We start from the raw sequence: 19,625 nt of genomic DNA, 5'->3' as shown, positions 1-19,625 counted from the left end.
ACCTTTAAACTTTTAGGATATTGATGTGGGGGGACTTTCATATACTGTCACCGGACTGAAGAAATACACAGAATATACATTCCGAGTTGTGGCAATTAACAAACATGGTCCAGGAGTTTCAACACAGGATGTGATTGTCAGGACTCTTTCCGATGGTTTGTGTTTACAATATTTTCTTAACTTATGATTCACAATCTTTTTTTTTTTTTTTTTCTTTGTACACTTCTACTCTGTAGTCTTGCTCATGAGTGCTGAATTTTCCTTGTCATTTGCCTATGTTCTAGTACCCAGTGCTGCTCCTCAGAACCTGACCCTGGAAGTACGCAGCTCACAGGTAACCCCTGCATTCATTTACTGCTCAGATATCCTCTTATGATCAAGTGCCTGCTTCTTAAGACTCTCATGTATAAAATTTCCATATAAGGAGTTCACTCTCTACCCATAAACCTATAAATTGTTCTTTTTAGAACATCTTTTATGTGTATGAATTGTAACCTACCTATCTACCATATTGGTTGGTGGTGAGTGGTTAAAAGAATGTATAGCATTTGATAATCTGTTTTTAAATATATCATGAAAAAACGCTTGAAGTGTGCCTGCAGCCTTTTTGTGAATTATGTTGAAAAGTCTGCCAGTTGAATATAGCAAGACTGTCTTCTATGTCTTTCGTTGTAAAATGTAGGGGTTTTACAGTTTGCCATTTAACGGCCCAGTATAAAAAGTTTTTAGTTTTACCTGAGCAGGAAACTGTTATTACAAAGCGCTGGGATGTTTATAAAGGTTTACTTTTTAAAATCTTAGAGCATCATGGTGCAGTGGCAACCCCCTCCTCAGGGTACTCAGAATGGACAGATTGTGGGTTATAAGTTGCGCTACCGCAAGACTGCAAGAAAAACTGAAACTAATGAGATCCTGGTAGACAACCTGCTCTCACAACTTGTTACTGGTGAGTGCTGTCACCTCTCTGCATCATCCCTGTTTTCATGTGATGTCTCGGATACTGAAAAAATTATTTTTCTCTCCAGGGCTAGAGAAGAACACAGAATACAGCTTTCGGGTTGTGGCCATGACTGTAAATGGAAGTGGACCAGCCACTGACTGGATTGCTGCAGACACATTTGAAAATGATCTTGATGGTGAGAGAACATGTTTTCAGAGTGGTTACCTTCAAAAGGAATAGAATGTGTGTTCTCCTAAAGGGGGCTGGAGTGACCGTTCATATAGTTTGATGTAACGTGTAAAGAGGGCAGCTTTATGCACTAGCCTTGACACATTAAGGGTTTCTCAGGAATGCAGAGGAGATTTAATGTCTATGCAATCTAGCACATTAATTTCTCATTTAAACGATAAGTTCACCTTTGGAACATGTTCCACTTGTTTTTAGGGTGGAACATGTAACCTGTTCCAGCATCTGCAGCTTCTCTCCCCCCTCCCTGTGACAGCGAGTGGGGGACCTTTTTCCTGCACACGCTGTCACAAAAAATGGTGCATCTGTGCGGGGCTCCGCCCACATAGCCTCACCTTGCCTGCCAATGTCCATAGGAGGTACAGCAGACAGCTATCCTGAGAGTCTGAAGGAGTCTGAGATTAGAAAAAAATAATGGGACATTTTTTTACCTGCAGGAAAAAATGTGCGTTTTATTAATTTCCAAAAGATGAATTTATTCTTTAGGTTGTGTTCAAGTGTCTAGCTCCACTATTTGGCTGCCATAACGGTGCTATGTAGTGATTGATAAGTCTTGTGTGACTGCATTGGTGTACACCTGTTGTGTTGAAAGTTTGTTTTGGAATGCTCAATTATTGTGTTTTGCCCCCTCAGAATCACGTGTTCCTGATATGCCAAGCTCACTTCATGTGCGTCCCTTGGTGACCAGCATTGTTGTTAGCTGGACACCCCCAGAAAATCAGCATCAAGTAGTTGTCCGTGGTTATGCTATTGGCTATGGACTTGGTAGTCCTCATGCCCAGACAGTTCGTGTTGACCATAAACAGCGTTACTACACCATTGAAAATCTGGGTAAAGTATCATGTTCTGCTTGTATATTTACCTTTGCATGTTTTGTGTCTTTCACACACAAAGTGTAGCTAGACTAGGGCACTATGCATTCATCCTTTATGCCTAAAGTATCACTATAGCCAAAATGAATATTCTAAGTGCCTCCTTAGTGGGTTTTTTTTTTTTTTTTATTAATTTAAATAATTACCTGGTGATCCTGGTAGTTTACAGGCCCTTTCCCTGCAGGGTGACCATCCTTCAATGATGTTTCCACTGCAGCATGGTATCCCTACGCAGCTGTGTTCTTAAAGCAGAACTTCACCCAAAAGGGGATGTTCTGCTCTTCCCCCCCCCCCCCCCCCCCCCGCGAGGCTTCACTGCCAGGTTTAATTGGGGACGATGCCAGTGCCTGCACCCAAAGCCGATTGAAGAATTGGCTCGGGTGAGGACATAGTTGAATCCAGGGGCAGGTAAGTGTCCTTAAATTAGAGGTCAGCAGCTACAGTATTTGTAGCTGCTGACTTTTAATTTTTTTTTTTTGTGTAAACTGGAGCTCCTCTATAAGTACGTGGAGGAGGAGGTTATCGTGGTTTTCACCCTGCCACTCGGCTCATGACTGGTATTCAGTAGGGTGTGCTGGGTCAGAAGGAAGCTATGCAGGACACCCTCTCGAATCCCTCTTCCCGGACTGTTGGATTCAAGTCCTCAGCAGTCCTTGTTTTGCACCACAGGGAGAAGGATTTCATTGCTCCTAAGAGAGGTTTAGTCAGAGAGAAGCACATTTAAGTTTAATGTTGTGACCACTTTTGTAGCCGCATTGAGAAGTCAGTCTGAAACAGATTGAACAGTGCCATCATGTGGACACTTTTTTTTTTTTTCCTTTTTGTTCCTTAATTAGGTTCATCCAATGAACTTACTAAAAAATAAAGTACTAGTCATATAGTACATTTGCTTTCTGTACATTCCTCTGAGAGAAATCTCAACTAATCCTTTGATTTAGAAAAAAAAAAAAAAAAAAAGATTGTAGTGTTTAGGGCTGAAACAACTAATCGATTATGAAAATAGTTGTCAACTATTTTTGTAATTGGTCAGCCGATTAGTTGTCCTGCATACAGAATACATTATTTGTTTACATATCAGAAATTTTTTTTTTTTAACCCCATCGTGACAGGTGATAAAAAGTATACTGCTGCTACTAAAGGTCTTCTGCTGCCCATACATGTATTGGATTTTGAACAATTTGTACAAAAATTATTTGTATATTCGTTTGAATGGACGAGTGTTTGAAAATTCCACTTTTAACATAAAATTTTGAAATGAATATAACTTCTGAGCAAAAACCACATACACTATTTGAAGATTCGTTTGATCGAGAAGTTTTCTATTCTGCTGCTTCAAATTTTCCTGTCAATGTGGTTGACAATGAGCACCGACTAGACTAATGGTTAGAAAAATCGGATGCATGTTTTTAAAAATTTTCTAAAAAAAAATGAGTTTGTGTATAGCCAGCATAAGTGACAGCAGGTGCAGGGAGCTTGTATCAAGCTACCTGCCTATTAATAAGGGAGTCTATCATGAATATTATATACCAATCCGGTCTGAAAATTTGCAAAACAGTGTTTTTTTAGGTCTTATAAAAATATTGATCTCGGAGTCTGATATGTACCACCTTCAAACCTCTAATAATACATATATCTGTCTAAGAGTGGATTCAATATCCAACTATATAGCTAGATATTTATATTTACCAATGCATATAGATATTCAAAAATATTTACTAAATTATACACCAACTTTTTTTTTTTTTTTGAGGTTTTTATCCGATTAGTCGATTAATCAAAACCATAATCGGCCTCTAATCGATTATGAAAATAATCGTTAGTTGCAGCCCTAGTAGTGTTTGATACTGCGAGAAGTTTTTATATAATTTAATTAAATTTGTTAGGTGGGCTTTGGTAAAGCACTCACTTTTTTTTTTTTTTTTTGCAAATAAAGAAAACAGTATTTCTCTTTCGTTCGAAGGACACAGCGCTCCATGAATCATAACTACTGGGTTATATTGCCTCCTCCAGAAGTATAACTAGGCAGAACAAAAAACACCTGGCTACTCCCATGGGCCGTCCTCAGCTGGTTTATAACCCCCTTCTCTGTTCTATGTAATCAGTTTTAATCTATCTAGTCAGAAGTAAGGACCTAGGCTCCTGGCTGGGTTCTCTGGTCTTTCCAATTTTCTCCTTCCTTACATCTTTTGTGTTTTTTTCTCTTGGGAGATCTACAACTGCCGGCCTGGGTGACAGGCTGGATAATCTAGATCCAGGTGCCCCCCCAGCCTAGCCAGCGAGTACTTGCAGACCGCAGCTATGCTCTAGATCGGCCCCGACATAGCCTCAAGGACAGAGGCTGTCACACGAGTTAAAGGCTTGGTCATATGCGGTCCCTTGGCCGACAGCTCTCCTACTTCAGTGGCGAGGAGTTCTGTCTGGAGCATTACCTGCACCACAGAAGGGCAAGTACAGTCCCCCCTCTCCCCTTTTGGTGGTTTCTTTGGGGTGGATGCAGGTCACCTCCAGGGTTGGTCGGAACTGCCTGCAGGTTCCCTCCTCCCATCCTTAAATCCCTCACTGAGCTGAGCTTCCCCACTCCCATTCCCCCCTTGTCTGGACCTAGTCTGGTGGGGGTCCCAGGGCAGAGAATGCAGCAGAGACCCCTGGGATCTCCCCCACTATCCCCACTTTGTAAGGGTCCTGGGATAGTGTGTGTCCCACCCTGGTAGTCTGGAGGGGTCCCAGTGTAGGAGACCTCTAGGTACATGCCCTGCTGTTTGCAGTGTGGGCATAGTGCAGCTGCAAAGGGCCTGGCAGCATGATTCAGTGTTTGTAGCTAATGATGGCTATTTTCCCTTGGTCTGGCAGGTCTCTGGTTGGCGGCCATGTTTGTGTATCCAGATGTCATAGGGGCCATTTTCCCTTAGTCTGGGAGATACTGGAGGTAACTGAAGCCTCATGGGGATGCCAAAGCTGCTCCTTGGTTTCCCCTGGCTCCTTGGTTTCCCCTGGCTCCTTGGTTTCCCCTGGCTCCTTGGTTTCCCCTGGCTCCTTGGTTTCCCCTGGCTCCTTTGTTTCCCCTGGCTCCTTTGTTTCCCCTGGCTCCTTTGTTTCCCCTGGCTCCTTTGTTTCCCCTGGCTCCTTTGTTTCCCCTGGCTCCTTGGTTTCCCCTGGCTCCTTGGTTTCCCCTGGCTCCTTGGTTTCCCCTGGCTCCTTGGTTTCCCCTGGCTCCTTGGGGGGGACAAAGCTTGTCTTTTTTAGGTCCTATGTCTCCTTTTGCGGATTTATTTCCTGCAAAGGTTCAGGTGATATCTGAATTACCTAAGCCCCCCTTATCCCTGTCCAGGGAATTGATTTACCTAGGTCTGATTTTTTTATTTTTTCTGACCAGGGTGGTCCTTCCTCCGCACAAACTTCAGGGACCACAGGCCATGATGTACCGGCTGCTGTCACACAGATAGTTCTCTCCCATTTTGCAAACAGATTACTGAGTCTGGTGGTATCCACCTTCAATACAGTTCTGTTTGCACAGTCTTACCGGCAGCTCCTTTGGCAGGTTCGACTCCACAGGAGGATACATTAGTTTGTGATAGTCCCGGGGGCCTCTGACAGGCGCTGCAGATATCCAAGGGCCACGTTAAGACCAGTATCATCCTCTGCTAAAGCTTCTTCTGCAGTTTCTGCAAGGAATCAAGAGTGAGCATCTTCCAATCATCTTGGAGGCTATAAACGTCCCTTGGGGGCGTCCTCTTAGAGAAGACCAGTTTTCCCAAGGGCTGATCTACCATCTTGCTTTAGTCGCTGGTTTTAATGGCTTCGATATTGAAAGCCAGGTACTCAACAATAGAGATCTGCCTGGATCAGTGATCCCTGCTATGGTGCAGGCAAGGAAGTTGTCTTCCAACAAGATATACCATCGTACGTAAAGTGTACTTTTTCTGGTGTGAGTCGATTGGCGCTCATGCTCGATCCTTTTCTGTGGTTCGGATTTTAACCTTTCCTCAAAAGGGCGTTGATCAGAAGTTGGTCTTGAGTACCATCAAGGGCCAGTTATCTGCCTTGACAATCTTCTTTCAGCGACCCCTAGCCATGCACTCTTTAGTTCATACCTTCATTCAGGGGGTTTGACATGTGGCTTCACCTGTACAGTCTCTTTTCTGCCATGGAATTTAAATTTAGTGTTTTCGGTTCTCCTGAAACCTTCATTTGAGACTATTTGGAAGATTCCCTTGCCTATGGTATCCCAGAAGGTGACATTCTTGGTGGATATTACCTCGGCCTGCAGGGTATCTGAATTGGTGGCATTATCCTGTCGCAGCCCCTATTTGGTGGTCCATAGGGATAAAATGGTTCTTTGTCCTTGTCCATCATTCCTGACCAAAGTTGTCTCTGGCATCCGTTTGAATGAGCACATTGTGTTGCCTTCCTTGTATCCCAAGCCGGCTCATCCCAAGGAATTTGCTTTGCATACTTTGGATGTGGTTCGTATGATTTGGGTGTATCTGGCAGCTACTAAGTCTTTTTGGAGGCCAGACTCCCCCCCCCCCCCCCCCCCCTTTAAGGGGGATATGTCCTATTATGTCCTCTAGGGAGGGCGACCCTCTTGCTCTTGGATTTAATAGGTGGACCTTTGGCCGGCGTCCCCTTGTGGGATTAAGGTCTGCGGCCTCCCCTGCTTGTTTTATTTTCAGGGTGAGCTTGGTATATAGAGACTCTACTGGGTCTGTGTCCACCCACTTCAAGTGCGTATTTGGGGTGAGGTAGGGCATCTTCGCTCCCTTCCGGACCCATGGACCTCCCTGATTCTAGACCAGTGGGTCCACGAGCTGATTCGGTCCAGCTACAAGATCCAGTTTTCGGTCTTCTGCTCCAGAGAGCTTCTTTCCTTCCAACCTGCCTTCATCACCAGACCGCCTGCAAGGTCCCTTCGGGGCGGTGTAAAACTTGCTACTACGAGGGGTAATTGTTCCGGTCTCAGAATTGGAACATTTGTTTCATGGCTTTTATTCAAACAGGTTTGCAGGTCCCAGGAAGGAAAGTGAGGTACGTCCAATCTTGGACCTCAAGCTCTGAACTGCTTTGTGCGGGTACAGATGTTTCGAATGGAGTCCATTAGTAACGGTAGTGGCATCCCTACATCTTCTGCGAGCAGAGTCTGACGAACAACTGGGAGATTACTGTGCGGACTCTGCAGGAGTTTGATTGGAAATTTTATTTCCAGGTATAGACTCTGGTTACGTCCACCTAGTTGAACTATTTGGGTCCTTTCTGGACGCAACCTCAGCCAAGGTGTTCCTCCCATGGGACGAGTTCATAAATCTGTCCACACGAGACCTCTACAAGAGAGATTCTTGCCATGTAGAGCAAGAATTCAGTCTCTAGACGATCTAATCCTGTTGTGCCGGGGTATGAGTAGGTCCCTGCCTCGGTGGCTACACTCTCTGGCTCTTCAATCTTCCGTCCCCTGTACTGGATGGTGGTCACAACGGATGCCAGTTTGTCCGAGTGGGGTGGCGTTGTTTGGCACAGTTTGTGCTCAGGGGGTTCTGGAAGCATCCAGACCACCCACCGATCGATATAATGGAGGCGTTTCATCCGTTGTGGCTCCGGTGGGGAACTCCTGAGTTGGTCCTGTTTGCCTCTCGTCCCAACATTAAGGTGCTTGGGTTTGTGGCACAATTTCAGGATCCTCTGGCCGACGCCACAGATGCATTGGTGGCTCCTTTGGAACGAACCATTATCTCGTATATGTCATTTCTCTTCTAGTATTTATGCTAAGACTCCTGCGTAGGGTCGAGGCAGAAGGGATTATGGCCATACTAGTGACTCCACACTGGCTCCTTTTTGGGAACTGGGAGTTTGACTTCATCCAGCGAGGTGTTGAGCAGTTTTTGGCCTAGAGTACCATCAAGGGCCAGGTTCGGCCATTGGCGGATTCCTTTCATCGTCCTTTGGCTACACTTTCTGTGGTTCGCACTTTTGTCTAGGGGGTTCGCCACTTGGCTCTCCCAGTGCGGTCTCCTTCCCCTCGGATCTCAAATTGGTTTTGGTTCTTCAGTAACCACCATTGGAAATATTTGCAAGATTCTTCTGATTACATTGTCCAAGAAGGTAGCCTTCTTGGTGGCTTTTTCTTCTGCACCAACGGTGTCGGAACTGGCAGCTTGTCTCGTCTTTCACCTTATTTGTTTAACAGAGATAAAGTGGTGTTTCATCCCTGCCTGTCGTTCCTTCCGAAGGTCATCTCTGGTTTCCACTTAAATAAAGGCATTGTGTTTTCCTTGTGCTCTAAGCATAAGAACCCTAGAGATTGCTCAAACCACATCCAAAGAATGTAGGGCAATCAGGGTGTACCTGGTGGTGTCTGAATTGTCCTGAAAATTGGGTTCCCTGTTTGTCCTTTACGGATGGATCCTGTAAGGGGCTGACCACGTCTCCTGCAACCATTTCCAGATGGACCAGGCAGGTGGTGGTGCAGGCCTATTGCATTTAAAGGTCAGAATCCTCCTTTCCCTGTTAAGGGCGCTTAGTGCCTCTGGGCCTTCCGCCATCAGGCGTCAGTGGACAGGTTTGCAAGATGGCCACCTGGTCCTCTGTGCACACTTTCAGAAAATTTTATAAGGTGGATATGTTGGCATCTGCAGATGCCACCTTTGGCTGCAAGGTTTTGCAGGCCGCTGTTCGAGAGGATTAGTCCTCTTTGGGGGTGTAAATTGTCAGGTGAGCTCCAGTTGTTTCCTGGTTGAGCTCCTGTTCTATCTGGTTGGCTACGTTTAGCCTTTGGAGAGTATGTTTATTACTGTGTTCTTTCCACCCCTCATATTGACACTGCTTTGGGACGTCCCAAGAGTCAAGAAGATATGGAGCTGTGTCCGTCAGTGAACGAAAGAAAATGGTATTTTTGTCTTACCGTAAAATCCTCTTCTCTGATCATTGATGGACACAGCACCCGCCCCTCTAACGGGTTGGGGTTTCTGTTCTTCTGACACTGCTTGTTACAAAACCGAAGAGCTAGAGCAGGAAGTAGGAGTACCCTGGGACTGCCCTATGGGCGTAGTCAAACTTTTTTCCGCCTAGTGTCCTCCTGTAAGGGTCAAGAAGATATGGAGCGGTGTCCATCATTGAACATCTGGGAAAAGGATTTTACAGTAAGACAAAAATCCCATTCGACACACAGCACCCACCCACCCTTCTATGGAGTTCTGATACGTCGAATACTGCTTGCTACTAAACTGATTACCTAGAGCAGAGAGGGGGTTATAAACCAGCTGAGGACGGCCCATGGGCGTAGCCAGGTGTGTTTTGGTTGGCCTAGTTATACTCCTGGAGGAGGCAATATAACCCACTAGTTATGATTTTATGGGTGCTGTGTCCGTCGAACAGAAGAGAAATGGATTTTACGGGAAGTACAAAAATCCCATTATTTTAATAAATATTATAGTTGTAATTATGAAAACCAATTCAGAAAGCGATAAACCAAAAATTAGGGAATTTGCTTAATGCCTACCGTGAAATAAGTTGTACATTTAGTAATGGCAGGAGAAAAACCCAGATTGTTTGTGTCATTTCTTGGAAACAAGTTCAATTCACAACAATCCAACAAAACTGAGTTTTTCTTAGATACTTATCTTTGGAATATATGTGGCCTAACTACTTTGATTACCATGCTGTCTTTATGGGGACTTACTCACATTGAGTCTGGATGGTTTCCCATTGTGAAGTCGTCCTTCTATTTTAAGATTGTGTACAATATCATTTGCGGTTTACTGATTGATTGTATCTTGGCACCTTATTGGGTAACATACACATGTTTTAAATTCCAGTCTACCCTTATGGCTGATATTTGTCTATTAAAGATTAGGTGTGGGTTCCAGTGTATGGATTCTGTCAAATGTACTCCTGTAGGATTCCCAAAACGCGTTGAGACTACGTGTGAACTGTAATCAGAATTTTTGCATGTTGTGTTACCGTGTGGAGAGTAATTTTCAATGTTGTGTAATATATTTTTAATGGCATAAAAGTTTTTATGGTACTCAGTTTCTTTTCTAGAAGTTCATAGGTCCATAACTACATATTCTGTTCATAGTTACAATCATGGCCAAAAATATTGGCACCTCTGCGTTTGTCAGAGGATGCATCACTTCACAATTGTTGCAATTACAAATTTTTAGGCATTGTCAGGTTTGTCTTTTGTTAGTATTGATATGACACAAAGTGGAGACACAAAGCCAAATCTGACACATTCCATGTAAAACTCCAAAAATGGAAAGGACAAAATTATTGGCACCCTCAATTTAATATTTTGTAGCAGACCCCTTGAGAAAAATAACAAATCAATCGCTTCCTGCAACCATCAGTGAGTTACTTACACCTCTCTACTAAAATTTTGGACCACTCTTCTTTCGCCAACTACTCCAGGTCTTGAGAACTCTCCACAGGTGGGATTTAAAATCATTGCTGGCTAGTTCAGTACGCTCCAGTGCTTTGTCTTAAACCATTTCTGGGTGCTTTTTGACGTGTGCTTTGGGTCATTGTCCTACATTACACTCCAGAATTCTTTGGTTGTCTTCAGATTTTATAATTCCATGCACACAGTCAAGTTATTCAGTGCCTGATACAGATGAGTTTAATTACAATTACTGGAACATCAAAAACTTGGAATGCAATTATTTCTTACAATTTTGAGAAGGTGCCAATTTTAAGTCCACTTTTGGAGTTTACGTGGTATGTGTCAGATTTGGCTTTCTGTTTCTCCACTTTTTTGTGTCATACCAATATAAAACATTAACAAAATAAACATGAGAATGCCTTTGCACTGTATTTGCAACAATTTTCTAGGCGAAGTGGTGCATTAGCTGACAGATGCAGGGGTGCCATTATTTTTGGCCACGACTGTATATATATTTAGTAAATTTTTTTTTTCTTTCGGTGAAGGAAATTAAGGGGGGGGGGGTGTAAACGCCTTTTTCTTTTCAAATGGCTTGTGATGGGAAAATAGCTCTGCTGTTTTTGCAGTGATATTTGATTGTATTGTACTGTAGAGTGTTAATAAGGGGTACTTGGGACGCTCTGTAGCCACCCAGATCACCTTTTACAGTGAAGTCAGGAGGTGGACACCAAACTGTGATCTGTTTTATAGCCACCAGACAAGTTCAAAGAGCTGAAGCTGTTAAAATTGTATTAATAAAATAAAATTCCCTGTTGCCTCTTCGAATGCAGTTTGTGTTTTGTTAATTCCCATTGTGCCACATTGATAATATTTTACTATTTAAGATTTTGGAATAACATTTGAATTTTCTCTTTGCAGAACCTAGTTCACACTATGTCATCTCTCTGAAGGCTTTTAACAATATGGGGGAAGGCATCCCATTATATGAAAGTGCTGTAACGCGACAACACACAGGTAATCTGCATAACTCATACATTCTGCTCTATAGGGCAAAGAGAACATACAAGCTATGGAAAGAAATCTCAGGATATTTGTTGTTTGCTAATACTAACAACTTCTCTTCTTTCTCTCTCTCTCTCTCTCTCTCTCTCCCTTTTCTTCTCCTACTTTAACTATTAAACCTTTACCTTTTGCTTTGTATTTATTTTATCATATGCCTTGGGCTTCCTGTACGTATTGTATTTATTTCCTGCATGTTTTTTCATATTTTATATTCCATATTTTTCCATCCATTTCATCATTTTGTTATGTTTAATTTCCCATGTGTTTTCACAATTTGTGATGTAGACACTTCTGAAGTTGATGTTTATGTTGTTCATGCCTCATACACCCCAGTTCCAGAGCCCAGCCCCATGTTGCCCCCTGTGGGGGTCCAGGCAACCATCTTGGGCAGTGACACAGTGCGGATAACCTGGGCGGACAACTCTCTCCCTAAGAACCAGAAGATCACAGATGCACGTTATTATACTGCAAGATGGAAGACCAACATTCCAGCTAATACAAAGTACAAGGTGAAAAGCTGATGAAAGGGTATCTGACTGCTTTATACAAACAGTATGAATCCAGTGTAATAAATTTGGAGCTAGCATTGTGAATATAAAAGATAAGGTAAATGATACATTAGAATTAACATTTGTACTTTTTTGTTTCTTTTCCACATTCTCAGATGGCAAACAGTACAACACTAAGCTATTTGGTCAGTGGTCTAAAGCCAAACACCCTTTATGAGTTCTCAGTGATGGTTACTAAAGGTCGACGGTCAAGTACATGGAGCATGACTGCCCATGGCACTACCTTTGAATCAGGTATCCTTTAAAAATAAAAAATAAGAAACTTGTATTATTGCACTTTGTCCAGTTCTGTGTAAAGTATCAATTTACTTTATCTTCTAGTGCCATCCTCACCTCCTAAGGATGTGACTGTCGTGAGCAAAGAAGGCAAGCCACGCACTATTATTGTGAACTGGCAACCTCCATCAGAAGCTAATGGCAAAATTACAGGTGACGTGGCAATAATGAACTATGGCTTTTTTTTCCCTTTGCATCAATTTTTTTGTTTTAAAAATGTCTCTAGTTCATTGATGGGCACAGCCCCTGATTTAAATGACCATTGTGGTTTACTGCCACCTACAGAAGTAGGACACTAGGCAGAAAAATAATCTGGCTACGCCTATGTCCTACCACTGCGCCATGCAATATTGACTTTAGCGTAGCCAGATTTTTTCTGCCTAGTGCCCTACTCCTGTAGGGGGCAGTATAACCCAATGGTCATGAAGATCATGAGCTGTGTCCATCAATGAACATCAGAGAAATGGATTTTACGGTAAGTCAAAAATCCCATTTCTCTTTCATTCATCGATGGACACAGCACATCGATGGACACAGCACCATATAAGTCATAACTACTGGGTTATATTGCCTCCTCCAGGAGTAGGACTAGGCAGAACAAAAAACACCTAGCAAACGCCCATGGGCCGTCCTCTGCTTGGTATAGAACACCTCTCTGCTCTAGGTAATCGGTTTTAATCTGCCTAGTCAGGAGTAGGGACCTAGGTTCCCGGCTGAGATCTCTGGTCCTAGCAGTTTTTTTCTCCTTCCTTTCATCTTTTTTTTTTTTCTCGGGAGATCTACAATCGGCTGCCGGGCGACGGGATGGATAATTACGATCCAGTGGTCCCCTCAGCCAGCAAGTGCGTGCATACTGCAGTTACGCGCTAGGTCGGCCGCTACGTAGCCGCAGACATAGACTGGCCAGCGAGTTAAACATCTCGCAGGGTTGCCTACAACCATGCTTGGGTCTAAGTCTCAGCAGTCCCTTGGCTGACAGCTCCCCTACTTAGGTGGCAAGGATTCTGTCTGGAGAGTTACCTGCACCATGGAAGGGTAAGTATAGCCCCACCCCCTTTTCCCCTTTTGACGTTTTTTTGGGGTGGACGCGGGTAACCTCCAGGGACGGTCGGACCTGCCTGCAGGTTCCCTCCTCACATCCTTAAAATACCTCAGTGAGCTGGGCTTCCCCCACTCCCTTTCCCCCCTTTCTAAACCTGGAGTCTGGTGGGGGTTATTGGGCAGAGGATGCAGCAGAGACCCCTGGGGTCTCCCCCGCTATCCCCACCCTGGGATAGTGTGTCCTTTCCTGGTAGTCTGGAGGAGTCCCAGTGTAGGAGACCCCTAGGTGTAAGTCCCACTGTTTGCAGTGTAGGTACAGTGCAGGGGGGTCCCAGTGCAGAGACTGGTGCAGAGTGCACAGCGGAGTCTGCTCTGTGTGTCCTACCTTGCAGAGGGCGCAGGGAAGATCCTGGCAGCATGCTGTAGCTGATGGCAGCCATGTTACTTAGTCTGGATGGGCTCCGGTTGGCAGCCATGTTTGTGTAGCCCAATGTCACGGGGGCCATTTTCCCTTAGTCCGGGAGACGCTGGAGACGACCAAAGCCTCATGGGAATGCCGAAGCTCCTCCTCCTTCTTCCTCATTTTTTCTTTTTCTGTGCTCCCATTTATGAACAGGAATGGCGTCCATGATCATGCTGGGTTTGAATGCTCAACGCTCCTCTGGTCGGCAGGGTGAGTCCTTGGGGGGTCCTTGTTATCTCTCTGCTGATAGGTACCCTGGGCCTTTAGGGGGATCCTTTAGTGGTGCCAAAAGATTGTTTTTGTACTGCAAGGTCTTCCTTTCCTTATGGAGCCCCAGGGTCACATCTTCCACACTGACCCCCTTAATGGAGGTGGCCGGTCCCTTGGAACCCTCGCTTCCCATGATTGTACTGACGGCGGTCCTTCAGTGCTTAGTGTCCCGGGTGGAAGTGGCGTGTGGGCAAAGGCCCAGGTAGAAGCATCCCCCACCTTCCCCCGTTCAGTCTCTCATCTGATTCTGAGCCTGATGCCGCTGTGGATGTGGCCCGTCCAAGGGGGCTTAATATCACACCCCCAGATCCATCCGATAGTAAGAAGGATTTCGCCATGGTCACAGCAGTGAATGAAAAAGTGCTGGTAGGTGCAATTATCACTGCAGTGCATGAGACTATAAAAATGGAGGATGCGGCTGATGTAGCTTCGGACGTGGCTGTATCGTTTGGTACGCATAAGTCACCTTAAGGCACGTGCTGTGGCTTAAGAATTGGTCCTCAGACCAAGGCTCTAAGAAAGCTCTCATTGATCTGCCCTTTCAAGGTGATCGCCTGTTTGTGGCCACCCTGTATGACATCATTAAGGGTATCACGCTGGGGGGGAGAGTTTTTCTTCCTGCCACAGTCAAGGAAAGGGAAGGAGCCTAGTCTTTTGTGTCTCTGGGACAGAGAATAAGGGAAATGGATGTTTTAAATCTTCCCCAGGAGATTCCAAGCGAGCGACCTTGGTCTGGTAATCCTAGAGCTAGCTTTTCCGGACCAGCAGACAAGACCCCTTCAGCCTGAAGGTCTGCCCTCACCCGTTGTTAGGGTGGGGGGGGGGGGACATCTTCGCTGCTTTCCTGCCCCGTGGACTACTTTTGTGAGCGTTAAAGAGATCCACAAGATGTTTTTTTTGGGGGTACCCAGAAAGGGGGGCAATATTTTCTCTTCAGGTTTTTTAGGTCCTTAGTCTCCTTGTGCAGATTTAATTCCTGCAAAGGTTCAGGCAATGTCCGGTGACTCAGGTCTATTCCATTAAAGGTCAGGTTCCAGTTTTCCCTGTCACGGCACATTCTACTCGGGTGCTGAGTGCTTCTTGGGCCTTCCGTCATCAGGCATCAATATCGCAAGTTTGCAAGGCGGCCACTTGTCATTGGTGCATACCTTCACATAATTTTATAAGATAGATACTTTGGCATCTGCGGATTCTTCTTTTGGACGCAAAGTTTTGCAGGCTGCTGTTTGAGAGGCTGTTCCCTCTTAAAGAGGAAGTAAACTCAGCTATAAAAATCAATCTTTTAGAATGTATTAAAAGGAGTTACAATATTAATACATTACACAAAAAATATTTAAATCAGAACCTTCTTAACCACTTAAGCCCCGGAAGATTTTACCCCCTTCCTGACCAGGGCCTATTTTGCGATTCGGCACTGCGTGACTTTAACGGACAATTGTGCTGTCATGCGACGCTGTACCCAAACAAATTTGACATCCTTTTTTTCCCACAAACAGAGCTTTCTTTTGGTGGTATTTGATCATCTGTGTGATTTTTTGATCATGCGCTATAAACAAAAAAAGAGTGACAATTTTGCAAAAAACAGTTTTTCACTTTTATTTTATATGAAATTCCCCCCAAAAAATGTAAAAATCAAAATTTTTTAACATTTTAGGTCAATTTGTTTTCTGATACATATGTTTGGTTAAAAAAAAATCGCAAAAAGCGTATTTTGATTGGTTTATGCAAATGTTATTGCATTTACTAACTAAGGGAAAGATTTTTGTCATTTTTATTATTTTTTTTTTAACGAGTAATTGCGGCGATCTGCAATATTTTTTTTTTGCGACATTGCGGCGGACAGATCGGACCCTTGACTGACATTTTTGACACTTTTGGGGTTACCAGTGACATTACTACAGTAATCAGTGCTATACATATGCACTGTTAACTGTAAAAATGACACTGGCAGGAATGGGGTTAACTTTATTGGAGAGGGAGGGGTTAAGTGTGTCCCTAGGGGCGTGATTCTAACTGTGATTGGATGTGGCTGTGTGTGTAACAGCAGAGATCAACGGTCCTACATAGCAGGACCGTATGATCTGTGCTGTTACACAGGGGAGATTGACAGGCGGCTTTGTTTACGCTCGCTCCCTAGAGCCTCACAGGCAAGTGACGTAGTACTATGTCACTTTGCCTGTGAGGGGCTGACCGCCGCAGTAGTCGTGCGGCGGCCGGCAAACTGTTAAAATACCTTTCTCTATCGCTCATTGACAGACGTAGTCCTCGGTGATACAGCACCTTCGGGTTATGTTGCCTCCACAGGAGCAGGACTAGACAGGAAATTAAAAAGCTCTGGCCACACCCTAGGGGCAGTCCCAGAGGGTATATCCTCTCTCTCTGCCTCAGCAAATCAGGTATTTTCTGTCTAGTTAGGAGTAAGGACCTAGATACCTTGCTGGGATCTTCGGTCCTGGCAAGATTTTTTTTCTTAAAAAGATTTTTTAGACAGCTTTTTTCTCCAGTGTTCCTGTGAGATCTTCAAGCAAGAAAGCTGAACTGGGCGACAGGCTGGATGTTGAGATCCGGTGGTCACCCCAGTTTAGCCTACGAGCGCGTGCAGGCCATAGCTCCGCGCTGGGTCGGCCGCGACAAAGTCCCATTAAGGGACTGACCCCGCGAGTTAAACGTCTCGCTGAAACGCCAAAGACCATGAGTCACGGCGTCCGTATTGGTCGACAGCCCTCCCGCCCCGGTGGAGAGGGGTACTGTCAGGAGTTGGTGCCCGCCTGGTTCCGGTATGGTGAAGTAGTATGTTCCCCCTTTTCCCCCTGACGGGTCTTGTGGTGAACGCGGGCCCCTCTCTGTATGGTAAGATAGAGTCCCCCTCTATCCTATAACATGGCACAGATCCCCCTACTTTGAGTGTGATTTTATGTGCAAAAAGCCAGGAGGCTTGGTTTGGGAGCTAACAATCTAATTGTATACACGTTTAAAAGATTGTAATCAGTGGCAGTCTGGGAATCTACTGTGATAAGAATAAGGTACCTACCAGTCAGAAGCCACGGACATGTAGACTGCCTTCCTAGTCAAATCTCCAGCTATAGCAGGCCTTCCGAAGGCCATGAGGTCCACCAGGGCCGGTACCGCCAACCACGCCAAAAAATCCCCATGCAGAGATAGTGTTGTGTGCCCTGTAGCACACCGCTATTCGGTACAGGCCGCCGCCATTTTTTTTTTTGCTGGATTGCACGAGCCGCCATTTTGGCGTAGCCTCGTGTCTCCAGCATGGGGGCGGCCATGTTTGAGGTGATCCAAACACCTCGTGGAGCTAGGGGAGGCGCCGGAAGGCGTGCAGAGGGGCGGAGCCGCCTCCTTTCTTCCTAGGCAGCCAGCCAAAAGACTTCCTGTTTGTCAAGACAGCGCTGTAACCTGTTGCAGTTAGACTCTGAGCATCAAGTGGTGAGCCTGGGGGTCTATCTCTCTCTCTCTCTCTCTCTCTCTCTCTCTCTCTCTCTCTCTCTCTCTCTCTCGATCGATAGGGATCCCTAGCAGGTAACACTAGGGGGTTTTTTGTGGCGCTGGGGGTCTGTGAAAAAAAAAAAAAAAAAAAGTTTTTTATTTTTGAATTATATTATCCGGGAAGTTACTGGAATAATCATGGACCCTGCCACACAAATTCCCCCACCTGTTTCCCTCGAGGGGGCCACGGGACCCGCCGGTGCACAGAGTGTAGAGGCATTTACAGCAATTTTGGAGTCTATGGTGGCTCGGGTGGAGGCGGCCTGTCAGGGACGAGGGTCAAGGAAGCGACCCCCGCCTACCCCTATATTATCTGACACCTCTGACTCAGATTCAGAGATGGTTACTGCAGTTGCAGGTCCCTCTGCAAGGGCTGTTACCTCAGGTAAAGCTCCCTCAGACAGTGAGGAGGACATTTCTTCTCCCGCTATAATTCAGGAAGAAGCATTGGTGGACGCACTAGTTGTGGCAGTGCAGGAAACCTTAAAACTTGAGGTTTTACCGGCAGAAGCAACTGATACAGAGATTCCTTTTGGTACTAACAAGCCCATCAAAACGGTGAAGGTTTTTCCTGTACCCAAGTGTTTTGGTAATAAGATTAAAGGAGAATGGGAGCATTCTAAACGTACCTTTACTATTTCCAAGCGTATTGCTAGACGCTATCCGTTTGAGGAATCCATCATTAAGAAATGGACGGTACCACCAGTGGTGGATCCACCTATTTCCAGGCTGAATAAAGCCACGGTTATCCCAGTGGAGGACACTTCGTCCTTTAAGGATCCGGTGGATCGAAAGATGGAAGCAGAGTCCCGCACCATCTTCTCTCTGATAGGGTCAGCATTTAGACCAGTAATTGTTATTGGTCTAGTTTCCCAGACACTTACGGAATGGGCGAGATTGGTACGCCAAGACCTTAGGGGAAAAGATATTCCCCAGGAAACATCTGATTTGATGGAACAGATTATACAAGGGCTACAGTTTATCTGTGACGCAGCCTTGGACACTACTCCCCTATTAGGGCATGCATCTATGTCAGCGGTAATCAGACGTGTGCTGTGGTTAAAATGCTGGTCAGCTGACCTAGGTTCCAAAAAGACCTTGACGAATCTCCCCTTTCAGGGGAATCGTCTATTTGGGGCCACCCTAGATGAAATCATTAAGGATGCCACTGGGGGCAAGAGCACTTTTTTGCCACAGGCTGCTAAAACTAAGGGACCTCGCAACAAGCGAGGACCTTTCTTTACCGCCCATAAAGGGTTCGCACGCCCGGCTGGAACAAGCGGGAAAGGCAAGACTCCTCCAGGAGGGTTCAAGAAAGGCTGGTCGGACAAACAGAGGACCAACTCAGCCAAACCCGAAGCAAAGGAGTACACAGCCTGAAGGTGCGCCCCCACCCGGTTTGAGGGTGGGGGGACGTTTTCACCGGTATTCAGGACATTAGATCAAGCATCAACTACCACTACCGGTGCGATTCTTCCCTTCCAACATTTAAGTACTACAGGGAGCGGTAGTCACCGTTCCCTGAATAGATCTTTTCCTTTACCTTTTCCTAAGATTAATTTCTATTCCCCACAGGAATCGGATCTGGTTGACCAGACAGGCCAAGAAGCCTCTAGCCAGGTGACTTCGGTCCCTGAGGTTCAACCAGAAAAGATCACCCTTCCTGATAGCAATCAGGTATCTGATAAATGTGTGGGAACAGAAAACGACCAGACTTTCTCGGATGGTCGGGGCCAGATAGCTCTAGGGACGCCTGGTTCAGATCCAGTCAGCACCAGTGGTCCTAGAAATTCTAGGCTGGCCTCGTCAAGCCGGCCTGTCCGACTTGGACAGGCTAGTCGCAGACGTTCCGTGGGAACTTCGTCTCAGGGAGTGTCTGTGGTCTCAAGGACCAGTTTACCATCGTGCTTTACAGTCGCTGGTTTTAATGGCCTGGCCATTGAGACCCAAGTACTGAAGGACAGAGGTTTGTCAGCTTCAGTCATTCCTACCCTTATTAAAGCAAGGAAAGCGA

General features: G+C 45.3%; 1 protein-coding gene across 5 annotated transcripts in view; it reads left to right on the top strand.

Moving 5' to 3' along the window:
* NEO1 (neogenin 1) overlaps nucleotides 1-19,625 on the top strand; it is a 306,375-nt gene that overhangs the window by 233,907 nt on the left and 52,843 nt on the right. For 4 of the 5 annotated variants that reach the window (XM_082257065.1, XM_082257064.1, XM_082257067.1 and 1 more), the window contains exons 11-19: nucleotides 17-155; nucleotides 285-334; nucleotides 802-946; nucleotides 1,026-1,136; nucleotides 1,820-2,017; nucleotides 11,348-11,443; nucleotides 11,777-12,000; nucleotides 12,156-12,294; nucleotides 12,382-12,489. In XM_082257065.1, coding sequence (XP_082113191.1) covers nucleotides 17-155; nucleotides 285-334; nucleotides 802-946; nucleotides 1,026-1,136; nucleotides 1,820-2,017; nucleotides 11,348-11,443; nucleotides 11,777-12,000; nucleotides 12,156-12,294; nucleotides 12,382-12,489 — 1,210 coding nt within the window. The remainder of the gene's footprint in view (nucleotides 1-16; nucleotides 156-284; nucleotides 335-801; nucleotides 947-1,025; nucleotides 1,137-1,819; nucleotides 2,018-11,347; nucleotides 11,444-11,776; nucleotides 12,001-12,155; nucleotides 12,295-12,381; nucleotides 12,490-19,625) is intronic. The other variant, XM_082257066.1, reaches the window with a different exon arrangement.

Source organism: Pelophylax lessonae (genome assembly GCF_965119305.1).
Source record: "Pelophylax lessonae genome assembly, chromosome: 4".
Classification (NCBI taxonomy): domain Eukaryota; kingdom Metazoa; phylum Chordata; class Amphibia; order Anura; family Ranidae; genus Pelophylax; species Pelophylax lessonae.
The sequence above is the reverse complement of the archived record's forward strand: the minus strand, read 5'-3'. Positions and strand labels throughout refer to the sequence as shown.